Genomic DNA, 20,229 nt, shown 5'->3' with positions numbered 1-20,229 from the left:
ACGCCGTATGTATTTCACGAAACGAAACTACATTTTATACTGAACGTAGAAACAAATTCACTTAAATAAACGTATGTAAAAGAAGCACTTTTGTACGTTTATTTTACTACTTAATGTATAGTGGATGGAAAAATAGTTAAATAGGAAAACAGATAAATTATAACTTTTACATTGTCTAATATTATGACCTCGCCTATAAGGTTTTGTAAAACAAATAGAAAAAAAGTAGCTTTTTACCTGTACAAATATAAATAGGAATACCTTTTAAGTATGACGGTTAATATAACAGGCTTAACGCTTAATAATACATTATCTTATCCTCCCTTGGATTCTGGGAAACGAGCGAAATACGTACAGAAATATAAAAGCCGGCAATAATATTAACTGAATGAGATCTAAGGTAGGTCACGTTTTACTAATAAAGCCACTTTCATCCATCGTGAAGAATACCCATTTATTGCGTACTTTACGACGAACTATGTGTGTGCGTGTGTGTGTTACTATATAAAACTAACAAGCGGAAAACCTTCACATATCAACTAAGCTTATATAAAAGCTTTTTATGTTTTCCTATGTCACCATAAATATATTATGAATAGTAACATTTGCAAAATAATAGAAGAACTAGGAATGTAACTTGTATTTCAATAGTTTTCTATTGGAATGTTAATTCAGTCTAACTTTCTCTGCTTGTGTAAAATTGAGGAAATATGAGCCCCGAAATATAAAAAGGAAAGAAATTTAAAACTTGGAAACAAATTTATTTTTCGAGGGGAAAAACTTCGTACATGCATTGATCGATTACTGTCATTCGTCTACCATTAGAAATTGATAACAAAAAGGTCACACTGAAAATAAAAGGAATATCTTGGTACAGTTGAATATTGAAAAATGAAATCTTATTTCCGTATGTATGCATAGCAGTATATTTTATGAGAGCTCATGTATGGACAAGACTTTTGAAGAGCCATATTCGACCTTAGTATTGTAAAATTCAAACTTCATTTATTTGGTACCTACATATTACAAATTGTCAATAATCATTTGAACTTCATACACCTAAGTTAATTTACGTTTGTGACCGTCGACTAAACATTTTCAACATGAATGCTATAATATGGTTTATGTCAAAATGTTAGTTAAATTTATTAGTACGCGTCAACACTAGTGCTAGATTTAGTTACTAGAGCTGGCTTTGAGCGAGTATACGGGTTTAAATGGATTTGTCCGAGTCACGCCTGCCCGGCCCGACTGCAGCGGATTATGCAGTTACGCCGATGATGATACCCTCACCATTATGTGTCCCTGGTACGTCATTTACAATGCATTAAATTGAATGCAATAAGAAAATGAATGAATTTGATCAACATTCTTTAGTTTGAATAGTTTGTTAAAATTATGATAAAATAAGCCAGCTCTATGTTTTTAGCTCAAAGCTTTCGAGCATGAAAAATTAAACCACGTATATATATAATTACATAGTTTTTATTTCACACACGTGAAAAGTAAAAATTCACCAAGCCATTGGATAACAAATGCAACTGTGTCTATTTTCTGCTGAAATAGCAATAACTTTACATGATACATAGTAAACAATGAGTAATTCGAGTTGGTCCGAACGTGTGGTGTGGCGTGAACTGAGTTGCATCTCAAGCGCGCCAACAATGTGCCAAAATAATGCAGTACGGCGACGGTTTCTCGCGTCCGACATTGCGATGTCTCGCTTGAATTATTAATTCAATAGGAATGGCTAATGTGCCCGCCGAGGGATAGTTAAACGTAACCGCCGAAAGCCGGTAAACTGAAACACGATACGAGAGCGACGGTTTTCATTATGTAAAACGACAATTTGCATAGTTAGCGAGTTGCTCTTACCGTTTCACGGTAAATATTTCATGCGATAATCACTATTGACGAGTGTCGATTTACATTCGTTCTATTGGGATAGCGATGTTAGTTGATTGCTGGTTTTGAACGAATGGGGTATAAGTGTTTTGAATTGCTAATAGGTGTTTTACGTTTAGAAGAAAATCCAACATCAAAATTGTCTCTAGCTTCGCCTATAATTTTATTTGTTATTAATTTTCAATATTTTCGCTTGTTACAGACCTATTGATAGAGATGCTAGGCGTGCTGGCCAGCTACAGTGTCACAGTAAAGGAACTCAAACAGCTATTCAACGCTATGAAAGCTGTCAATGGAAAATGGGTAAGAAGCTTTTATTCATAGGTCATAATATAATTTAATAACAATTATTTATTTGAAATTATTCTTGATGACTCGTTTTAATTTAACAAGAAAAGGAGAATTAACATAAAATGCCAATAAATATGCGGCAAACATAAACAGCGAGGAATAGCCGCTTAATTGCCGCTTGCACTCGCTCAAAGATGCAAATTTAAAGAGCTCTCGCGGCGGTGCAACCGAACTTGCAATAGCGCCGTCGCAGTCAGCCGCGTCGCGATCTGCTCGGCCTCGTGTCGCCCTGGTACCGCCGAGTCGCCAATGCGGGGGAGGCTGCGGAATTTATCTGCTGGCTCGAATGCAAACCGGCTTTATCTTCTTTATAGATGGGATTACAAATGTTCCGCTCACTGAGAATTATGGCTCGTGTACACAAAGCCGGACTGTTGGACTGTTATACTGATAATGGATTATAGTTTTTATGCACTTTTCACAGAGTTAATTTTGCTTTTAATTGCTTTGTTGTGGAAATTACATTGAGTTAATTCTTGTTCACAAAGTATTTCCACTTCAAATTTCTATAATAGATACAATAGATAGTCAATACATCAAATTTGCAATTAAGTGCAATGTGTTAGTGAGTACATATTAGTTTCCATTGTAGTGTATCGGCAAGCAAACATGGGGGTGTTAGGAGCGACTAAATAACGTCATAAAATATAATAGTTGTTAGCGGCGATTCTAAATCCGAGCTCGCAATCCCCAGTTGCCGGTCAGCGAAACTTTTCCAATGTTGGCCGAGCGGAACATGTATATTTGTTATTCATGTCCGCTGGCACGTGCTAACTTTGCATTTCGATTTGAATTTAATGTTTTACTTGTTAGCGCTGTTTTAGCCGACCCAGCCTTTGTTCCAGTCGTGTTATTTCGTGCTAACCCCGTTTTTCTATGCAATTAGCCTGCGTCGAACCATTCGCGAATTCTCTTTAACATTCCCGTCGAATGAATCGTACGGTATAAATATTAATGTAATTGAATAACGTTAACAGACCCGTTGTGCGGTGATTGCCTGTTACCATACACAATCACGACTGAATTTGTTGATAATTACTTTCAATATGAGCTCGATGCTAATGTCGTTTATTTGGCTCGCGTACTTATTGTATCGTTATGAGCACAATAATACGATCTGATACAACGCTCTCGATGTCGGATATTCGATAATTTTAGAGATAGCAATTAGCGCTCAAAGAAAACAATCGAAGTTGTTTCTGATTGATTTTATTGGCTGTCAATCGTTAGTATGGGGTTACTAGACGTCTGCCCTTCGTTGACCTCCTTTAAAATGTTATTTTTTAGTTTATGAAATAGTCCTTGTTATTATAAGTTATAATTATCAAAAGAGGATACTTAAGGGATATTTATATAATTTTTTATGTGAGTTCTCTCCGTTATTGGTTATAGGTACTTTACGCAGTCTAGTTATTATTATTGCAACTAAACTTTTTATTTTTGTATATTGAACACACATGAAAAATATGACACAGTTCATACATATAACTTGTATCATAATGTAAAAATAATCAAAAACTTAATCCTTCTTGTACCAAGCTCATAAAAGAGTAACCTGTTTTTTATTGAATAATTTAAAGGCAAATGTTAGATTGTAACGATTACAATCTAACATTTATACTTTAGTGAATTTTGCACGTTAAGTCTTCTTATAAATTTATGAATTTAACTAAATATGGAAGGTACCTATCGTAAAATTAACATAAAACCTTAATTACAGCCGCGACACTCGGCCAAACTGCTCAACGTACTCCGACAAATGCCACATCGCAATGGGCCTGATGTGTTCTTCAGCTTCCCGGGGAGGAAAGGATCGGTAAGTTGGGATAAATTCATTTAAATTATAGCTAACTCCTGTTTGTATCTATGTTTTATTCAGAGGTAATTGCTTCATGGTATGTTTAAAAGTTTGCGTGGAGATGACGGGGACTATTGCTAGTATAAGAGTCATTCTGAATTCGTTGAAAGCAGACAGAGATGGAACAGATCATCTTATCTATGAATTACTTGAGTATTGTATATTATACAAGCAATATATCACTTGAGTGTACAGCCTAATTACGTACGTTATTACCTTCGTTGCAATGCAATCGCAGACGTTGCGAGGTGGCTTGATTGACCCTCTCGTGAACTCGACTGTGGAGTGCCGAGTGCCTCTCCGCAGACCTGCACCGACACGCTACTGTTTACTTTGCGGGGATATAGCTGTACAATGTACATGGGCTAAGCTTTCTTATTTGATGAGTGAGAGATTAAGAACGTATCAGGATTATCATATTTTCTTCTGATATCGTAATATTTAGGACTCAGGGTACTGTTATTAGGAACCAAGCAACTTTTCACGTTACAACTTGACTGCAAAAAGTTAAAACTTGGATTTATAAATGAAAATTGAATATATCCTAAAATCTAAATAAGATTAGACATTGATAAAATTAATATTTCATGTAGGCTTTCCATCAGAAATTGATGAAGCTATCGTTGTAATATTTTCAGTCCGCCAACAGGCATTCCGGATAAGGAGCACTCCGAATACGGAAATTAATCGTATTAAAAATTTCCCCTAATTTTCAAAGATTGGATAGAAATGCCTGTGGCAACGATATAAAATAAATAGCAGTAAATACAAATATTTTTACTTATGTTGTTTTGGACTAGACGCTAATGTTTATCGCGTTTCGTTAAGTAATTCAATGTATTTTTAATAAAAATTAAATTAATAAATTTGGAGGCGCCGGGTATCGATGATCCCGGTACCTCTCGCATGCTAAGCGAGCGCTCTACCATCTGAGCTACGCCCCCGAGTTACAAATCTTATAAATGTATCGATATAATTATGTAAGTATTTCGAAAAAAGGTTAATTGCTGCAGGCGATGTTTCACAACACTGCCTCGTCGACTGGTTCACGTACTTTCTGATAATAAGATTGGATTTGATAATAAACATTAAACTACGAGTACAATTAATTAATTCAAATAAACAGAAAGATTTTCTTTAAATATTTTATACTAGCTGTGCCGCGCGGTTTGACCCGCATTGCTCTTCTCCTGTTGGTCTTAGCGTGATGATATATAGCCTATAGCCTTCGTCGATAAACAGGCTATCTAACACCGAAATAATTTTTCAAATCAGACCAGTAGTTCCTGAGATTAGCGCGTTCAAACAAACAAACTCTTTATAAAATTAAAAATTATATTTTATATTAAAAATAAAAATAATTAACTTGAGGCGCTGGGTCCTGATACCATCCACCGTCCGAGCTACGCCCCCGGTTGTGAATGTTATGGAATAATATATTTATACGTAATATTATAATTAAAGCAATTAAACATTCGGTTGTCGCAGGCTTCGCGAGCAATTATTTTTCACTTCATTAAGACGTGTATTAAACGTAGAAATAAATCAACTCCGGCACGTGCAAATAATAATAAAAGGGTATTTTTTCGTCACAAAATTATCCTTTTTAGAGAAAATAATGAACAATAAATCGGTCAATCGTGTACACATTTCTCAGAATCGTGACGCGAATTACCAGCTCTCTAAAAGCTATTTTCATCGCAAAATGCTGGCTTTATTTTCAGGGACGTGTTTTTTCATGTAGGAGCCGCGCCGGTAGGGGCACGTACTCAGACCTTGCTGATCGTCCAGTAGTTCATTATGTTTATTATTTTAATTGTTTTCACATACCTCAGTTGTTATATTGCAATGTATATAATTTGTACAAGTAAATTAATTATTCGAAAGTACTTTGTCATATTAATATAACACTTTAGTGTGTTCTGCCTATTGATAAATATGTCACGTAGGTTGTTTTTTAATAAATACAGAAATAAAATACATTATTTAAAACAGTAATAAATTGTACATTTTTAAACTTTAGCAATAAAACTACGATAATCCTATTACAGTTTTGTCAAGAAATTCCCAGCGCAGTGGTCACGGGAGGAATTAAATTGTACTCGATAGAACGGCACGGAACAAAATTTCAATATCGTTGCTTCTCGAACATTCCGCCCCCACGGACTTTGCAAGTGTAACTTCAAAGGTGTACCTTTATTTGTGCAGTGTGTTATTTGTGAACTTTAAGCTGTTACTTTTTCGTGTTTGGATCGGGAGTCGGAACTGTGCCGTTTGTCTGCGGACTTTGCGACGCGCTGCAAAGTTGGGCGGCGTTGGCTGTGACTGTGTGCGGGATGCTGCAGGAGTTCGATGTCGCATCAATAATGCGTCAGTTGGCTTTTAAAAGTAATGAGTCGTGATCGTTAGTATATTTTTGTTTATAACGTTCATTTTATTTTATCTCCTGATACGTGGATAAGTATTATTTTAGGTACAAAATTTTTCAGTCGTTCTCATGATATTATACTTCGATATGTACCTATGTAATAGAGAAACAATGAGATATTAATATTGGATATCATTAATGAGATATTTATATTTTATAATTAAACATCACCAATCATCGCAAGTATAACATATACAAACATACAATACTGGCCTTTGTTATATACGTACCTATAGCAAACCTTTTTTCCTAAGCGCATTCCGTATTATTCGAATTAAAATAAAATACAAAGATACAATGTTTGCAATTTGGCAATAAATGTTCTCTCCCTTAGTTTATATAACTAAGCCGACATAATTTCCCCAACCTTTCTTATTTACTCGGTTTATTTAATTTCGTAAAAGCTGTTAACAAAATAATTTCCCATTCGCGAAGATTTTTGGCTTAATCCAGAAGCGTGAAGTAATTAAACGTCGAATATAAGGGGTAATTTATTGTGCCCCAGGGACCGGCCTGCCCCTAAATGGTACTAATTAAGGCATTCCGATAATGGATTCCGCAGCCTTGCCTCTAACCTCAAGTGGCTCGGAATCTGCATTTTACATCTCAACTTTCAATTTGAGCCTGGTTCCGTTTTTTGTTTTTGAAGTAGCCGTTATTAGATTACTGTCCTTTGGTTAGAAAAGTTTTCGGTATGATTTTATAGCTTGCAATTTGATGAATAAGTATTTAATAATTTGTTATTTAAAATGTTTTGAGACTGTTCAGGTCAAGAAATATTGTTGTAGAGATATTTTCAAATTTCCTGTAGGTACATATGTGTCTGTGTTTATTTTTATCTGGTACTAGCGGTCCGCCCCGGCTTCGCCCGTGGTACATATTTACGTTTTCTCTACATAAAAACCATCCTCGTACTTCAAGGAATATAATAAAAAAAGAATTATCGAAATCGGTTCAGCCGTTCTCGAGTTATGCGCTTACCAACACATTTTGCGATTCATTTTTATATATAAGAAGAAGAAGATTTAACATTTTAAGAACTGAACGTGTTGATTGTTGATGATGGTGAGATATTGCCGTACCAAAATGTACATAACCAGGTAGCGTTAGGCTTTCGTTTTTGTATTTTTAGATTGTTTTGTATAAGATAGAATTGTTTATCATCAACAAATGTATGTTATTTGTTTTCATGTCATTAGAAACAACGTATCTAATTTTTGAAAGTAATATGAAGCTAATTATTTAATAAAATTATTTCTAACGAATGTTTACACAATTTCATAAGTCATATTAGGCACTTATAAAACTGTGTGTGTAATGAAATATTTGCTGGATCGTTTTGTTATTAAACCTCTGTAAATTGTCCTTAGAGACAGTCATTGGTTAATAATACGTGCGTTTGTACCTCTGGAGGAAATCCTAAGCAAATATAGGCATGCCTTTCGAGGGGATCGATAAGCAAGGGACATTTGGAACCGAATCGCTATCCATTGGAATGGCCCGTCGCACTCTGTAGCTTCGATTGACATCGAAATCGCTGATGACATCATATTATTGCGCCGCCAACCCCTGTTTCTTATGCTGCCTTGGTAGTTGGTTAACACACTTATCTATTTCTGAGTGCATTTTTCTATTGTAGGACTTGTCTATCCCCAGTTTGAATTTATATAATACAAGAGGTATTTCGTCTATGTTCACGTTTTTTTTCAGTTCATCAGATTATTTGAAAAGCTTAATTTAGTCGTGGACAGGAACAACTTAGATCTACTTTAATATTCAATAGCACTAGGTATATATCAATTCATCATTATCAACAAAAAAGCGAAAACATAAAAACTTCATACTTAACATGGAGTTGACTCGTGTGTTATATCTATAAACTTGAACATAAATAAGGTTGCGTGCGAAGCGGTTTGCATTTCGCCGTGTAGCCGTACGACGAATGGCTCCACGCTCGTGGAATGAATTCGGTCGAGCAGCGGCCAGTTTTTCCCTTATTTATCACGTGCGGCGGCCATTTCTCTCCGCCAGCTCGTGGCGGAGCGGGCGCGGGGCGGGCGAAGCGTGCTCCTGACTTATGTGCAGCGCTGTTGGGTCGCACATCACGTTTTGCGACGACAGTGTGAATGCTTACGTGTCACCTGATGTATAAATCATTTTACGGGAAATAATAAATGTAAAGTAGTTGTGTTGAATGATATTAAATAATAAAATGCAAAATTGTTATGTTGAACTGATTAACAAATTTAATTGTGTTTTCTTTTGGAAAATTGCCCGCTCTAGAATTACTTACTTACTTACTTACTTACTTGTCGAAGTAATATGAGTTAATTTTATTGAAAATTTTTGTTCTGTTATTAAAAAAATAACCTGATTATCAATTTAAGTTGAAAAGTTATAAAGTTTTATTATAAAATATTTAGCGTAAAGTTTGGACAACAGGCGCGGCAAGGCAATGAAGCGCGGATGGATTTATTTCGTTTAAGAACTCATCAAAAAGCGCTTTTCAAATATATCGCGCTACAATCCGAGTGTTTATTGAGATAAAGAATTCGCTAAGAAATCACTTTTCGCTGGATTTACACATTTTTTGTGAACTCGATCGGTGCACGTCAAATACTTGTACATGTCTTACGACCGATTCAAGCGTTTTGTTTATGTCTAAAAATAACCTTGTTATATTTGTTATGTTTTTAGTAAGCTTTGTTATTATTGTTTTTAATATCTCAACTTTACATTTATGACAGTATTTTAAATTTTTATAAATAAAACATCTCTATATTCAATATTCCTACAGCTTTAAATATAGAAACTTAGGTAAAGATATTAGACCTGGAAAAACACCTACTTCCCACCCACAACATAAATGAATACAATTTTACTGGATGCAAAGCGAAATCCCACTTAATAGAACATGTAATATAAATCGACAAACTAACCAGCCTCACACAAGCAACACTATTCAGTTACAAATACGTATTTCCACGTCATAAAAGTGATGTTGCATATGATGCGATTGCGAGCGGAGGTGTGACCGGTGTTGTCGCAATTATCGCTCGCGTAATTAAACATCATCCCGTCGGCTGCGAACGGTCGTATCAGCCACTCAATCGAGTTAGTTAGCGAGCCAGCGATGCGGAAATGTAACTTTGCACAAAAAGAGAATTCCCGTGTCAAAATTTTAATGTCCTCGCCACCGAATTTGTTTACTGCGCGGGAAAAGTGCTCGCGCTTTGATGTCACGCGCGCTTTAACGCAATACCGTTTGTTGCTCAAATGACGATGAAATTTAAGAGCTATTTTTCAAGCTTTTTGTCTTCACTCCATGCTTTATTTAATTATGGATCAAAGGAAAGTTATTTGTCTTTTAATAAAGATCTACCTTCGTTGTAAGAAGGGCAATAATTAAGTTCAAATATTTATCTTTTATCATCGTTCTCTCTAAAGTAATCTAAAATTGAAATGTTCACAAATTCTCATAATATGATACCTATATGCAATGCAATCTGTTTATTTGCCTGTCCAAAAAGGCGTCAAGATATGCGAGCATGAAAACGTTTGTGCAAACTAAGCTTTTATCCCTCTTTAGTTTAAATTCCGCAATGTTGTGTACACGGTCTTTCAATCCGCCTTTTACTCCATGAAACAGGAATGCGTTTCAAAAGATGGTGTCTGTTGAATAATAACCGACGTTCAGTTTAAATGGAAATGCGAATATTACGAACACACATTGAAATAGTGCAATGCAATGCTCATTTGATCTGCGAATATAGTTTTCAATGCGAAAGCGTTTTCGAAATACATGAGTTTACTTATTAAAGTTATTCGACTATGAACCGTTTCAATACATCGCATGTGAACGTGGTTATGAAAATATATTTCGCTTTATGTTACTATATGTGTCGTGTTATACGGCTCCATTTGCTTAAGTGTAAAAATGAACCACTAGTTCGTTTGAATTGATGAGAGGAAGTTGTTATTGACGAGGTTTGTATCGGGTGGCACATGTGTGTGCAATAAAGCATGTCCCTACGGCCACACTTTATCGACATCACCATAAAGATAAATAGCGCTGTCAGCGATCTCCCTGCCACCCCTCCCCCCTTCGGGAAGTGCCGACCAACACTTTTATCACAATTTCGCAAAGATAAAACATGTTGGGTAAATTTTCTCAGCACTATGCGATGTATATTTAATGTTATGTGTGTTTGGTTATTTAAGACAACAAACAAAAACTTGCTTCTGCCAAAAGTATAATAACATTGAAAAGAAAAAGTTAAATATTACAGTTTCTGTTCCTTCTTGAATATACAAAAAAACTTATTCGAAGTAACAGAACATAAGAAACTTTTATGTAGGTATATTAATAAAACTTCGACAAAATTATTTGGAATAACATAACCAATATGATGTAAATAGGTAGATAATTAATTAATAACATTATTTTCTTGTGGAATTATTTCAAGCCTCAATTATTAAGCAGGCTTTTACGAGTAGAAAGTGTAAGCGCATTGCACAAACTAATACCCTTTCCCGGAAACCAATTATTTCATCTTCCGGGTATTCTATAAGCCCCAACAAGGATTAATGATAAATAACATGGGAAGAGATTTGTTTTGGTGCTTAACCAATTACAATTTGATATATGAAAGGAACGCTTACGTATCGAAGTATATTGAATTCTTAGAAATTAAGAAAAATAGGGCATCATCTCAATCGATATTTCGCTAGCAAAAGCTTTTATTTTAAACATGTAAGTTGTCCATTTCTATTCAAGGATTTTATAATCACGCCAGATACGTAGGTCAATAATTATGTTTCGTAGATGGAACCTTTTTTGGAATTATATTTATAGAAATTTTCCCCATATAGCAATAACTGCTTTAATTCTTGGTACGAGGAAGGCAGTAATTATGGTATTATCCTCTCGGCCAAATTGAAGTGAGCGTGCGTAACGTGCGAGCCGAAAGTTTTTATACAATAACGTGATGAGTCCTGCGACTGTTGTTGATTGCGACTGTCCACTTGGAGATATTATTGTGATTGCGTTTTTGCGATCAAACATCCTCTTAACGTGATCATAGACACACTGGTGGTATCTGCTTTTTGCAATAAAATTATCTATACCTAGCTCTTTTTGGTAATTGTATAAAAATTACTCAAATGCTTCAAATACTTAAATGAAGTTCAAGCATGATTCATTTTTGGGCTGGTAAGAGGCGAATAAATCGAAACGATATAAGTAGTTGTAGGTAATGTCTGGTAAAAGCAATGTAATAGTCGACTGTTAAACAGGGCAAATAAACCTTCCAAAACGAATATCGGCCGAGAGTGCGGGAGGAGGGATATGTAGATTTTATTGATACGATATTGCCGGAGGGATTTTGTAAGGAATCGTCGGAGGATCGCCTCTTTGCGTAAAGTGGATCTCGAGCGCCACTTGTCTGCGATCGTTCGCCTCTGGGAGATAATTGTGTCTTTAAATGCTAACGACATCATTTTTGTGACAGCTTTACCTATGTCTTGTACCATATTGGTCTCTAATGTGTAATATAGTCGGTTCTTACTTCTTACTGCGTGAATATAAATGCTGTTTTGCTGGCTCTACTTTTTCATATACATATTACAATTTTATAGCTTATAAATAACAATAGAAGTTGCCTATTTGTAGTAATAAGCTCTTATTTCAGTCACTTTAATGACTCGGCAGATCATAGACAACTGATGCATTATGACTTTGATCACAGAAACAAACATATGTGCTCTGCAGTTTGGTCCCTTCATTTCACCTTCATTTATTGTGATATTCTTGTTACTCAAAGCGATAATGACTTACAGGCGATAGTGCTGCCCCCCCTGGCGCGGTGGCCCTACGAGAACGGATTCACATTCACCACGTGGTTTCGTCTCGACCCTATCAACTCCGTAAACATCGAACGAGAGAAGCCCTACTTGTATTGGTGAGTTCTGATATCCTAGTAACATGACAAAATGTTTTACATGTATTGGTATAATTTGGTTTGATTAGTTTATTATGTATCTTACTAGTTCATTAGGGCACATTGTACATACATCTTAGACCTTAGCGTCGAATTACAACCGAGTTAGGCCAATTTGCTTGTCCTCAATTACCTACACGAGCGTTAACTACGTTGACGTCGGCTTGTTATATGAAAATCATTTTCTATTATAATAGGTGATATAAAAAGCTATTGAAATATATTAAATATAATAAATAAACTTCGAAGACGTGAGACGGTATTCATAAAATTCGACGTCTCGTTATTTAAGATCTGTTTTCTATTTGATTAAATAATCTCGTTCAGGGCAATGAACTAAGAAGTTTATATTCCAATTATTTCGTTGCAGGTACCTTAGGAATTTGTAACGAGCAGCGAGATATAAATTGAAATATTAAAACTGTTATTATCAATCAGTATATAAATACGGAGATATGATCCGCTTCACAGTGGGCTTCCCCTAACTGTTTATTGTTACCGACAGTTCAATGTGTGCCGATTGTATTACATATAGTGCTCGATAATTAGTTATTACGGGGCGTACACCGGCGGCGTTGGTAGTAAATAGTAATACTGTGATACACGAGACGTTGCTTGCTTTCCTATTAATTATACCTTACATATGCCTTCCTAACTAACTTACACGTAACTTGAGACAAGTAATCTCTCTAACTTGGTACAGCTTATTACGTGTTAAGAAGTAAACTTTATTACACTACGATCTGAATTAATTAATACTCATGAAAAATTGGATTCATTATGAGAAAAGTTTGTTTTCACTTCGCATTAAATACATATTCGAGTTGCTATTAAAGGCGAGATTAAAGTCTAATTAGAATTTCTTTTACTAAAGTATATTTCTTAATTCTTGGGGATATAAAGTTCTTATATTAAACGCTTTTTAAATACTCTTGCATCGTTGTATATAGTTTGAATGAATGAAGAACTTAAGCTGAAATCTTTTTATTTATGTAAATGCGTTCAAATTACTTCAGCCGATTGCTTCAGAAATAATACAAACACCCTCTTAAGTTCAGTAGTTGTTATTTATATGAATATATACAATCTTTTATAACTAATGCTACAAAAATGACGCGCAGCTTCAAGACGAGCAAAGGCGTGGGCTACACAGCGCACTTCGTGGGCAACTGCCTCGTGCTGACCTCCATGAAAGTGCGGGGCAAGGGCTTCCAGCACTGCGTCAAATATGAATTCCAGCCCAGACGGTGAGTCTATCACTAAAATGTAGACAAGCATATTATTATTCAGAAAGCCTGCATTATTATAAGTGACCCTCGTAACGGAGTTAGACTGTTTACTTAAAGAATAATTAATTATCTGTCAGGTGTGCATAAAAGGTTGTTTCAAGTTTTGAAAGGTTATGTTAACGTATGTGAAAAAATTTAAATTTAAATTATAAAGCACTAAATTCGATGTACATGTAATGAAAAATATAAATTATACTAAAATTTAAATATGAATTTTATGAATAGTGCCCCATTAAAATTTTAAATGGTTCTTACTGCTGGTTTAATATGGTCCGGAAATTGAACGTACTATCCGCTTTGTAAATAAATTATTCATTAAAATGGAAGTTCATTATATTGATGCGAGATATATTTGGGTGCAAATTTTTATGATTTTCACTGGAAAATTTGGCAAAATTAATAGCGCTATATTAAATGTTCAATAAGTTATCCACAACTTAACCGGTTTATTCAAGGAACGCAATAACATCGCCTTCATAAAAATTATCTGTAATTTTCCCAATATTTTGATTATTTTGTTCTTTGGGTGGAAAGTCGAATTAAGAATGGTGTAACTAAACTACTCTCGTAATTTGAAGATTCGAAATATATTGTGTTTTTATTATTGGCTCTATTGTAGAGTTTTTATCTTACCTAATGGATTCCTTTGTTTAGAGATTAAATATTTCTTGTAGATTTATCAGTTTTTATAGTTTTTCTTTTTTGTGTTGTCCAGATGGTACGCGATAGCTGTGGTGTACATATACAACAGATGGACAAAGAGCGAAATCAAATGTCTCGTGAACGGCCAACTCGCTTCCAGCACAGAGATGGCCTGGTTCGTCTCTACAAATGACGTAAGTTTGACAGTTACATAAATCATACATGCAGAGAAATGAGCTAAACGCAAACCCCAACAAACCGCTCTTTTCTTAATGAAATAATTAAAAATGTATAATGCGGCCGTAAACTTTGGCTAATTTAAACTTTCGAGTAGGCTTATAACAATGGTATGAATAAGTAACGACAATAAAATGTAGAGCGAAGTTTTAACAACCAGAGGTCGTGCGGCTGCCTGTAAGAATACTTTCCTTAAGGATAAAACTTGAGTCACATATCCTTAATCTGCCCTCGAGTACCAGGCGCACATAACTCGACGAGAAGTTGCTAATACTTTCAGTTATCTGCGGCGTGCGGCGTGCGGCGTGCCGCGTGCACCCCTCGCCGTTCGACTCGTCACGTACTCGTGTCGTTACGTCCAATTTATTGCCGTAATTCCATGCAAATTATATGTGCTACGGGGACGTCATAAAAATGTGTGTTTAAACGATTGATGTATGTTAAACGAGACCTTCGACATTATAAATTTTCTCATATTATAGCGAGAGTAAAGTAATTGATTACTTATAACATTTTGATATGTAGATTTTATTAAAACTTCGTGAAGGGTTTCGATAAACCTGGTCTCGTTTATTTGAAGGCTTATAAAACGCTACAATCAAAATAGGATAAAAAAAGCTTTATAAATAGCTTTATGAATCAGGAAAATCTGATCTATCAAACAAAGACACAATAGGAAGTTGACAACACACGATAAACATAATAATTGAATAATCATATCACACCCCGCAATGTTTGAGAAGCCACCGCGAGATTTGTGGCTAGCAAATAATATTACATGAGCCAATAGAGCACCCTCGCACGCGAAGATTAATTCGAAGATCCAACGTTAATTGAAAACTAAATCAGGCTCGAAGTGTGTCGTGGCGTGCACTCGTCGGAAAGCGCCGCATGAATATTCATGGCGTGTGTGTTTTAGTTGTCGCGGCGCGGCACCCGGGACGTGCTCGCAAGCGGACCCGCGCGCTTTTCCTAGCTAATGTGTTTTCTACACCTAAACACACAGCGTCTAAAATATGCGCATCTGTATATGTTAATTTGAATATTCATGTCTAGCTTCAGCTAGACGCTAGGTGTTTGGATGAACGCAAGGAATGAATATGGATCGAATGTTTGGCGGCGGTTGAGCTTGCACTCGTCCCGGTTTTGCTTTTCTTATTAAAACTTTTTGGATATTATTTTTTACCTGCTGAATTATTTTAGAATATTGACTTCGTGATTATAATACATGAATAAAACATTATCTGATTCATATCATCAGTCATCACATAACATATTATCCATGTATAATTTGGGACTAGAAAATTCATGGTTTGCGATTCTATTACACATTCTCTGTTTGAAATGTGTCACGTCAGTGATTCCCTTTGATATTATAATCCTCATTACGCCAGTAAATTACATAATGTGGGCTCGTAAGAGTTCCCCGGGGCTGAGTCCCGGTTTGACTGTAAGTTAACGGGGAATTGCGTCGAAGAATAGTCGACAATTGAGCAGACAATTGCTGCAATCTTCGTATCATTTCTTCAACATGTCTTACAGAAAATACGTGCTTTTAGCTACGTTTATATGGTCATATATTATGGAATTTATCTACCTACACTTTTATTGGATATGTTATATCATTTACAAGATAGCCAAGGGGAAGATCCCGGTCAAACATAAATAAAAAGTGTTTGAGAATATATGTAGGATGTGGATGATTTTTTTGAAATCATCTTTTTTTTTTAATTGTACGTGTAGCCGTTCGACAAGTGCTACATCGGCGCCACAGCAGAGCTGGACGAGGAGCGCGTGTTCTGCGGCCAGATGGCGGCCATCTACCTGTTCGGTGAGGCGCTCACAACGCACCAGATATGCGCCATGCACCGACTGGGCCCCGGCTATAAGGTATGTTATTATGCTTCATTGAATTGTGTTTTATTTTAAACGAGAAAAGTCTTGTAGTAGATGGGTAAAGCAAATCTATATCGGATAAAAATTTATGTCATGTTTAGATTCATCTCTTGAAGCTTACTGCTTCAGTTAAATTCAGAGGAAAGTATGGTTATATAACTTCTTTGTAATAATTGTTTTGCTTACAGAAATTCTTGTGATAGTAATGATAATAATGTTCAATTTGATCTCTACTAATCATAAAACAACTATTTCTCTTTTCCCCGCTAACCTGGACAGAGTCAGTTCCGTTTCGACAACGAATGCAACATCAGTTTGCCGGAGAACCACAAACGGGTGAGCGACGCCGCTCCCAAGCTTGCTGACATCCCCGAGCCCTATCCCATATCCCCCATCCCAGATACCCAAGGCGAGTCGCCGGGCGAAGATACCAGGGCGGCAGAGGGCGCAGGAGTACTGGTTAAGGAGGACGCGACGCCGCGCGGGCGGCGGCTGGCGGACGGCGCGCGCCAAGTGGCCGCCGCGCATGCGTCGCTCGTAGATATTGAAGCATGCAAGCGTGTAAGCATGCGCCCGCTGGCTGTTGCGTGTCGCTTATGTGTGCCCGGTACTTCTGGGAACAGGACACTTTCCTATTTTGTAAAACATGTAACAAAGATCAATCGATCGGTTACCGTCAAATGTGGCTACTTGACCTTTACTTGGCAACTTGACCACACCTTCCGTTTAACAACAAAATATCAAATTTTGTAGAATTGAAAGCAAATTGACCTAACGTATCGATGTTGGTAGGTTTTTAAAATATTAATTGGCAACATATTTTAATTTTAAAGCGGTAACGCTGTTGGTTCTCGCAATATAACGTATCGAAGTGTGACTGTGACTAAGGATCTTTTGCCGGTGTCAGTATTATTATGTTTGTAGAGCTTAAACTGCACATCTCAGGTGAGTACAGTTTTGATATGTTGTGTAATAAACCCTAGAGATTGATTTTACAGTGGGAACTATCCAACTTTAGGCTCATCTGTCGAAATATTTGCTTGGGCATTGATGCCTCAGGTTAGGTCAAGTTGCCATTGACCGCTGCGTGGCAACTTGACCTACGCCTAGGGTTGACACAAAAAATAACGTGACTGCATTTTTTCCTTTTTTTATCTGTTTCGAGTTTTGCATAGTAAAATCAATAAATTTGCTGCAAATTTCGGACAATCCAGATACTTATACTCTCTTTGATGACAACGATTTAGCATATTTCTAATGAAAAATAAATGTTTCCTTACCTATTAATAAATACCTATAAGTATTAAGTAATATACATATACATATGTATTAAATTTAGTTTAATAAATAAATAGTTCATTAAAATTTGTGTCTTGTTTGTGACAACCCTATCCGACATGTAATGCTTTGTATGAAATCATTACAAATCCCGTGGCAACTTGACCAGGTAGCCAGAGCCTAACAGTTTATTGTAAAGCTTCGGGCTGCAATATTTAAAAAGTCGAAGAATTAAAAAGTAATAGCAACTTAGCCTAAAACAAGAATGTTAAGCATCTACCTATGAAAACTGGTGTGCAAGGTCAAGATACCACATCAGTGTCAACTTGACCTGTATTACGTTTATTTGTAAATAATGTCAGATTCAATATATTTTAAAGAAATACCTAGTAAAAGTGAATGATGAAATCATTCATGACATGAACAAATCATAAAATGTTAATAAAAGTTTAATATAAATAAGTTAGCTAAGAAAAAGTAAAAAAATGTGGTCAAGTAGCCACATTTGACCGGTACTAAAAACTTGATAATTAAAATAGTTTCGAGTCGATGATAGAAATATCCTTTTTCCAGAAGTATCTTGACATTTTCCACAGCAAAATATGTTTGTCTAACACACTTGTTTGACTGCTAGTGTTTGTGTTAGGGCCAGTTTCGTTTCGACGCAGAGTGCCGCGAGCCTCTGCCCACCTCTGAGGTCCGCATAGATCGGTTCGGCGAGATCGTCCACGATCCCACACAAAACCTACACGACGTAAGATTATTGACAAATCGTACAACTCCTTCGGTATTCTGATGGCCGGGTACTAATAAACTAACGGTATCGTGCATGAGTAAGTGAAGGCGTTAATACTAATAAAAAAATTAATATCAGGTCAAACTAACTTCATTTCAGATTGGTTATCATTGAAAGACTTGGCTCTTTTCTTTAACAATTCATATTTATATTCACCATTTTCTATTTTTCTGATGCAAAAAATATCAGAATTATCTCTTCAAAGAATGCATGCTAAGTTGAATGAACGGTAACGAAACGCGTTATTAAAATGAACAATTTCATGAAATCATACTGAAACTTATAATTCCGTTGCACGAGCGAGTGGGCAAGAAACTACTCAATAATACAGCAACGTCTATTGTCCGTGATTCTCTTTGACTTGATTCCTTTTGTGCGAGCTGCTTAAATAAACCAGCGAGGTTATTGCTATTCATGTCGGATCGCGGCGACTGAACTTCAGCTAGACACTACTCGATACCAACTTTATTCTGATTAAATGTATGGAACGTTTTCTTAATAACGATTGGAACATCTGTAATAACAAAATTTTAGGAAGGTTATCTCTAACTCAGAGAGTCAAGTCTGCCAAACATTAGGCCTTAACAATATGCAGAATGCAGATATAAGCCGTACATTTTAATGTTACATGAATAAAGCGTTTAGAAAAATTCCTTCTCTTAGTCTTATTTAAAAAGAAATGATAAATACATGTCTTTATCTCATATACAGTCTACTTAGGCGTAGTTTAGCCAGCTATTACGCAAAGCGACGCATACAAGTAACAGCATCCGTAGCTACATCCGCTCGCCGCTCTCCGCTTGGCGTCTTTGTGCATTGTGCCATAATTATATGCTGAGATTGACGTGGTAAAGCGTGTGTCGGACAGGTTTCTGCTTCTTGACGACATTTTCAACAGAGGAAGCTTTTTATATTACGTATTCTTGTAGTTTTGTTTTATACAGGTTTGAATGTTATCTAATTTTATGTAATGCTTGCTATTTATTCCAGCATTTTGTAATGAAATATTAAATAAGTATAAAATTATATTCTTTTCGTAAAAATGCCTGATGCGCTCTCTATATAAAGCAATTATTTGCAAAATGAAATAAAGGGATATCTAACACACGCATTTTTCCTTTTTGTAACACTTAAATACTCAATATAGATTATACATACTTTACTATTCCTATAGTACCTAATATTCTGAAAAAGCATTCCGAATAAAATTGTTGTCAGTAAATCGATCTATTAATAATTCCAATCCTGTAAATTCCTACAGTAACTCAGCTTCTTTTAAGGTTATTTTACAATTTTCACAGTTTGCTTTCAATTCGTTCAAATACGCCGAGTCAACGCGGTAACACGTTTAATAAAAATTTCATCTCGTTGAGAAAATAAACAAGAAGGCAAATGAAAAAGTAACACATGTGTTTTATATTCGCACTTAAGCGAGTAGGTAATAAAACCTAAGTTACCAATAAAAAGTGACGTCACAGTCAATGACTTTATTTATAGTTGAAGCAACAGATTAGATTTGTTGCAAATAGTTATCAATTTACGGACATAAT

The 20,229-nt window shown here is 35.8% G+C and overlaps 1 protein-coding gene and 1 non-coding gene across 4 annotated transcripts in view; one reads left to right on the top strand and one right to left on the bottom strand.

Annotated features, from left to right (window-relative positions):
* Positions 1-20,229, top strand: part of rg (A kinase anchor protein rugose) — a 385,845-nt gene that overhangs the window by 197,799 nt on the left and 167,817 nt on the right. For all 3 annotated transcript variants that reach the window (XM_089711107.1, XM_089711106.1, XM_089711108.1), the window contains exons 4-11: positions 2,108-2,208; positions 3,977-4,072; positions 12,381-12,502; positions 13,663-13,788; positions 14,546-14,666; positions 16,453-16,599; positions 16,885-17,166; positions 18,530-18,637. In XM_089711107.1, the coding sequence (XP_089567233.1) occupies positions 2,108-2,208; positions 3,977-4,072; positions 12,381-12,502; positions 13,663-13,788; positions 14,546-14,666; positions 16,453-16,599; positions 16,885-17,166; positions 18,530-18,637 (1,103 nt within the window). The remainder of the gene's footprint in view (positions 1-2,107; positions 2,209-3,976; positions 4,073-12,380; positions 12,503-13,662; positions 13,789-14,545; positions 14,667-16,452; positions 16,600-16,884; positions 17,167-18,529; positions 18,638-20,229) is intronic.
* On the bottom strand, positions 4,983-5,058 carry TRNAA-AGC (transfer RNA alanine (anticodon AGC)). Its single transcript has one exon. It is a non-coding gene; the product is annotated as a tRNA-Ala (tRNA).

The sequence above is a fragment of the Colias philodice genome, chromosome 26, assembly GCF_061535455.1.
Source record: "Colias philodice isolate Cphi_HAF_F1 chromosome 26, ilColPhil1 Martin Lab GWU primary, whole genome shotgun sequence".
In the NCBI taxonomy this organism is placed as follows: Eukaryota; Metazoa; Arthropoda; class Insecta; order Lepidoptera; family Pieridae; genus Colias; species Colias philodice.
The sequence above is the reverse complement of the archived record's forward strand: the minus strand, read 5'-3'. Positions and strand labels throughout refer to the sequence as shown.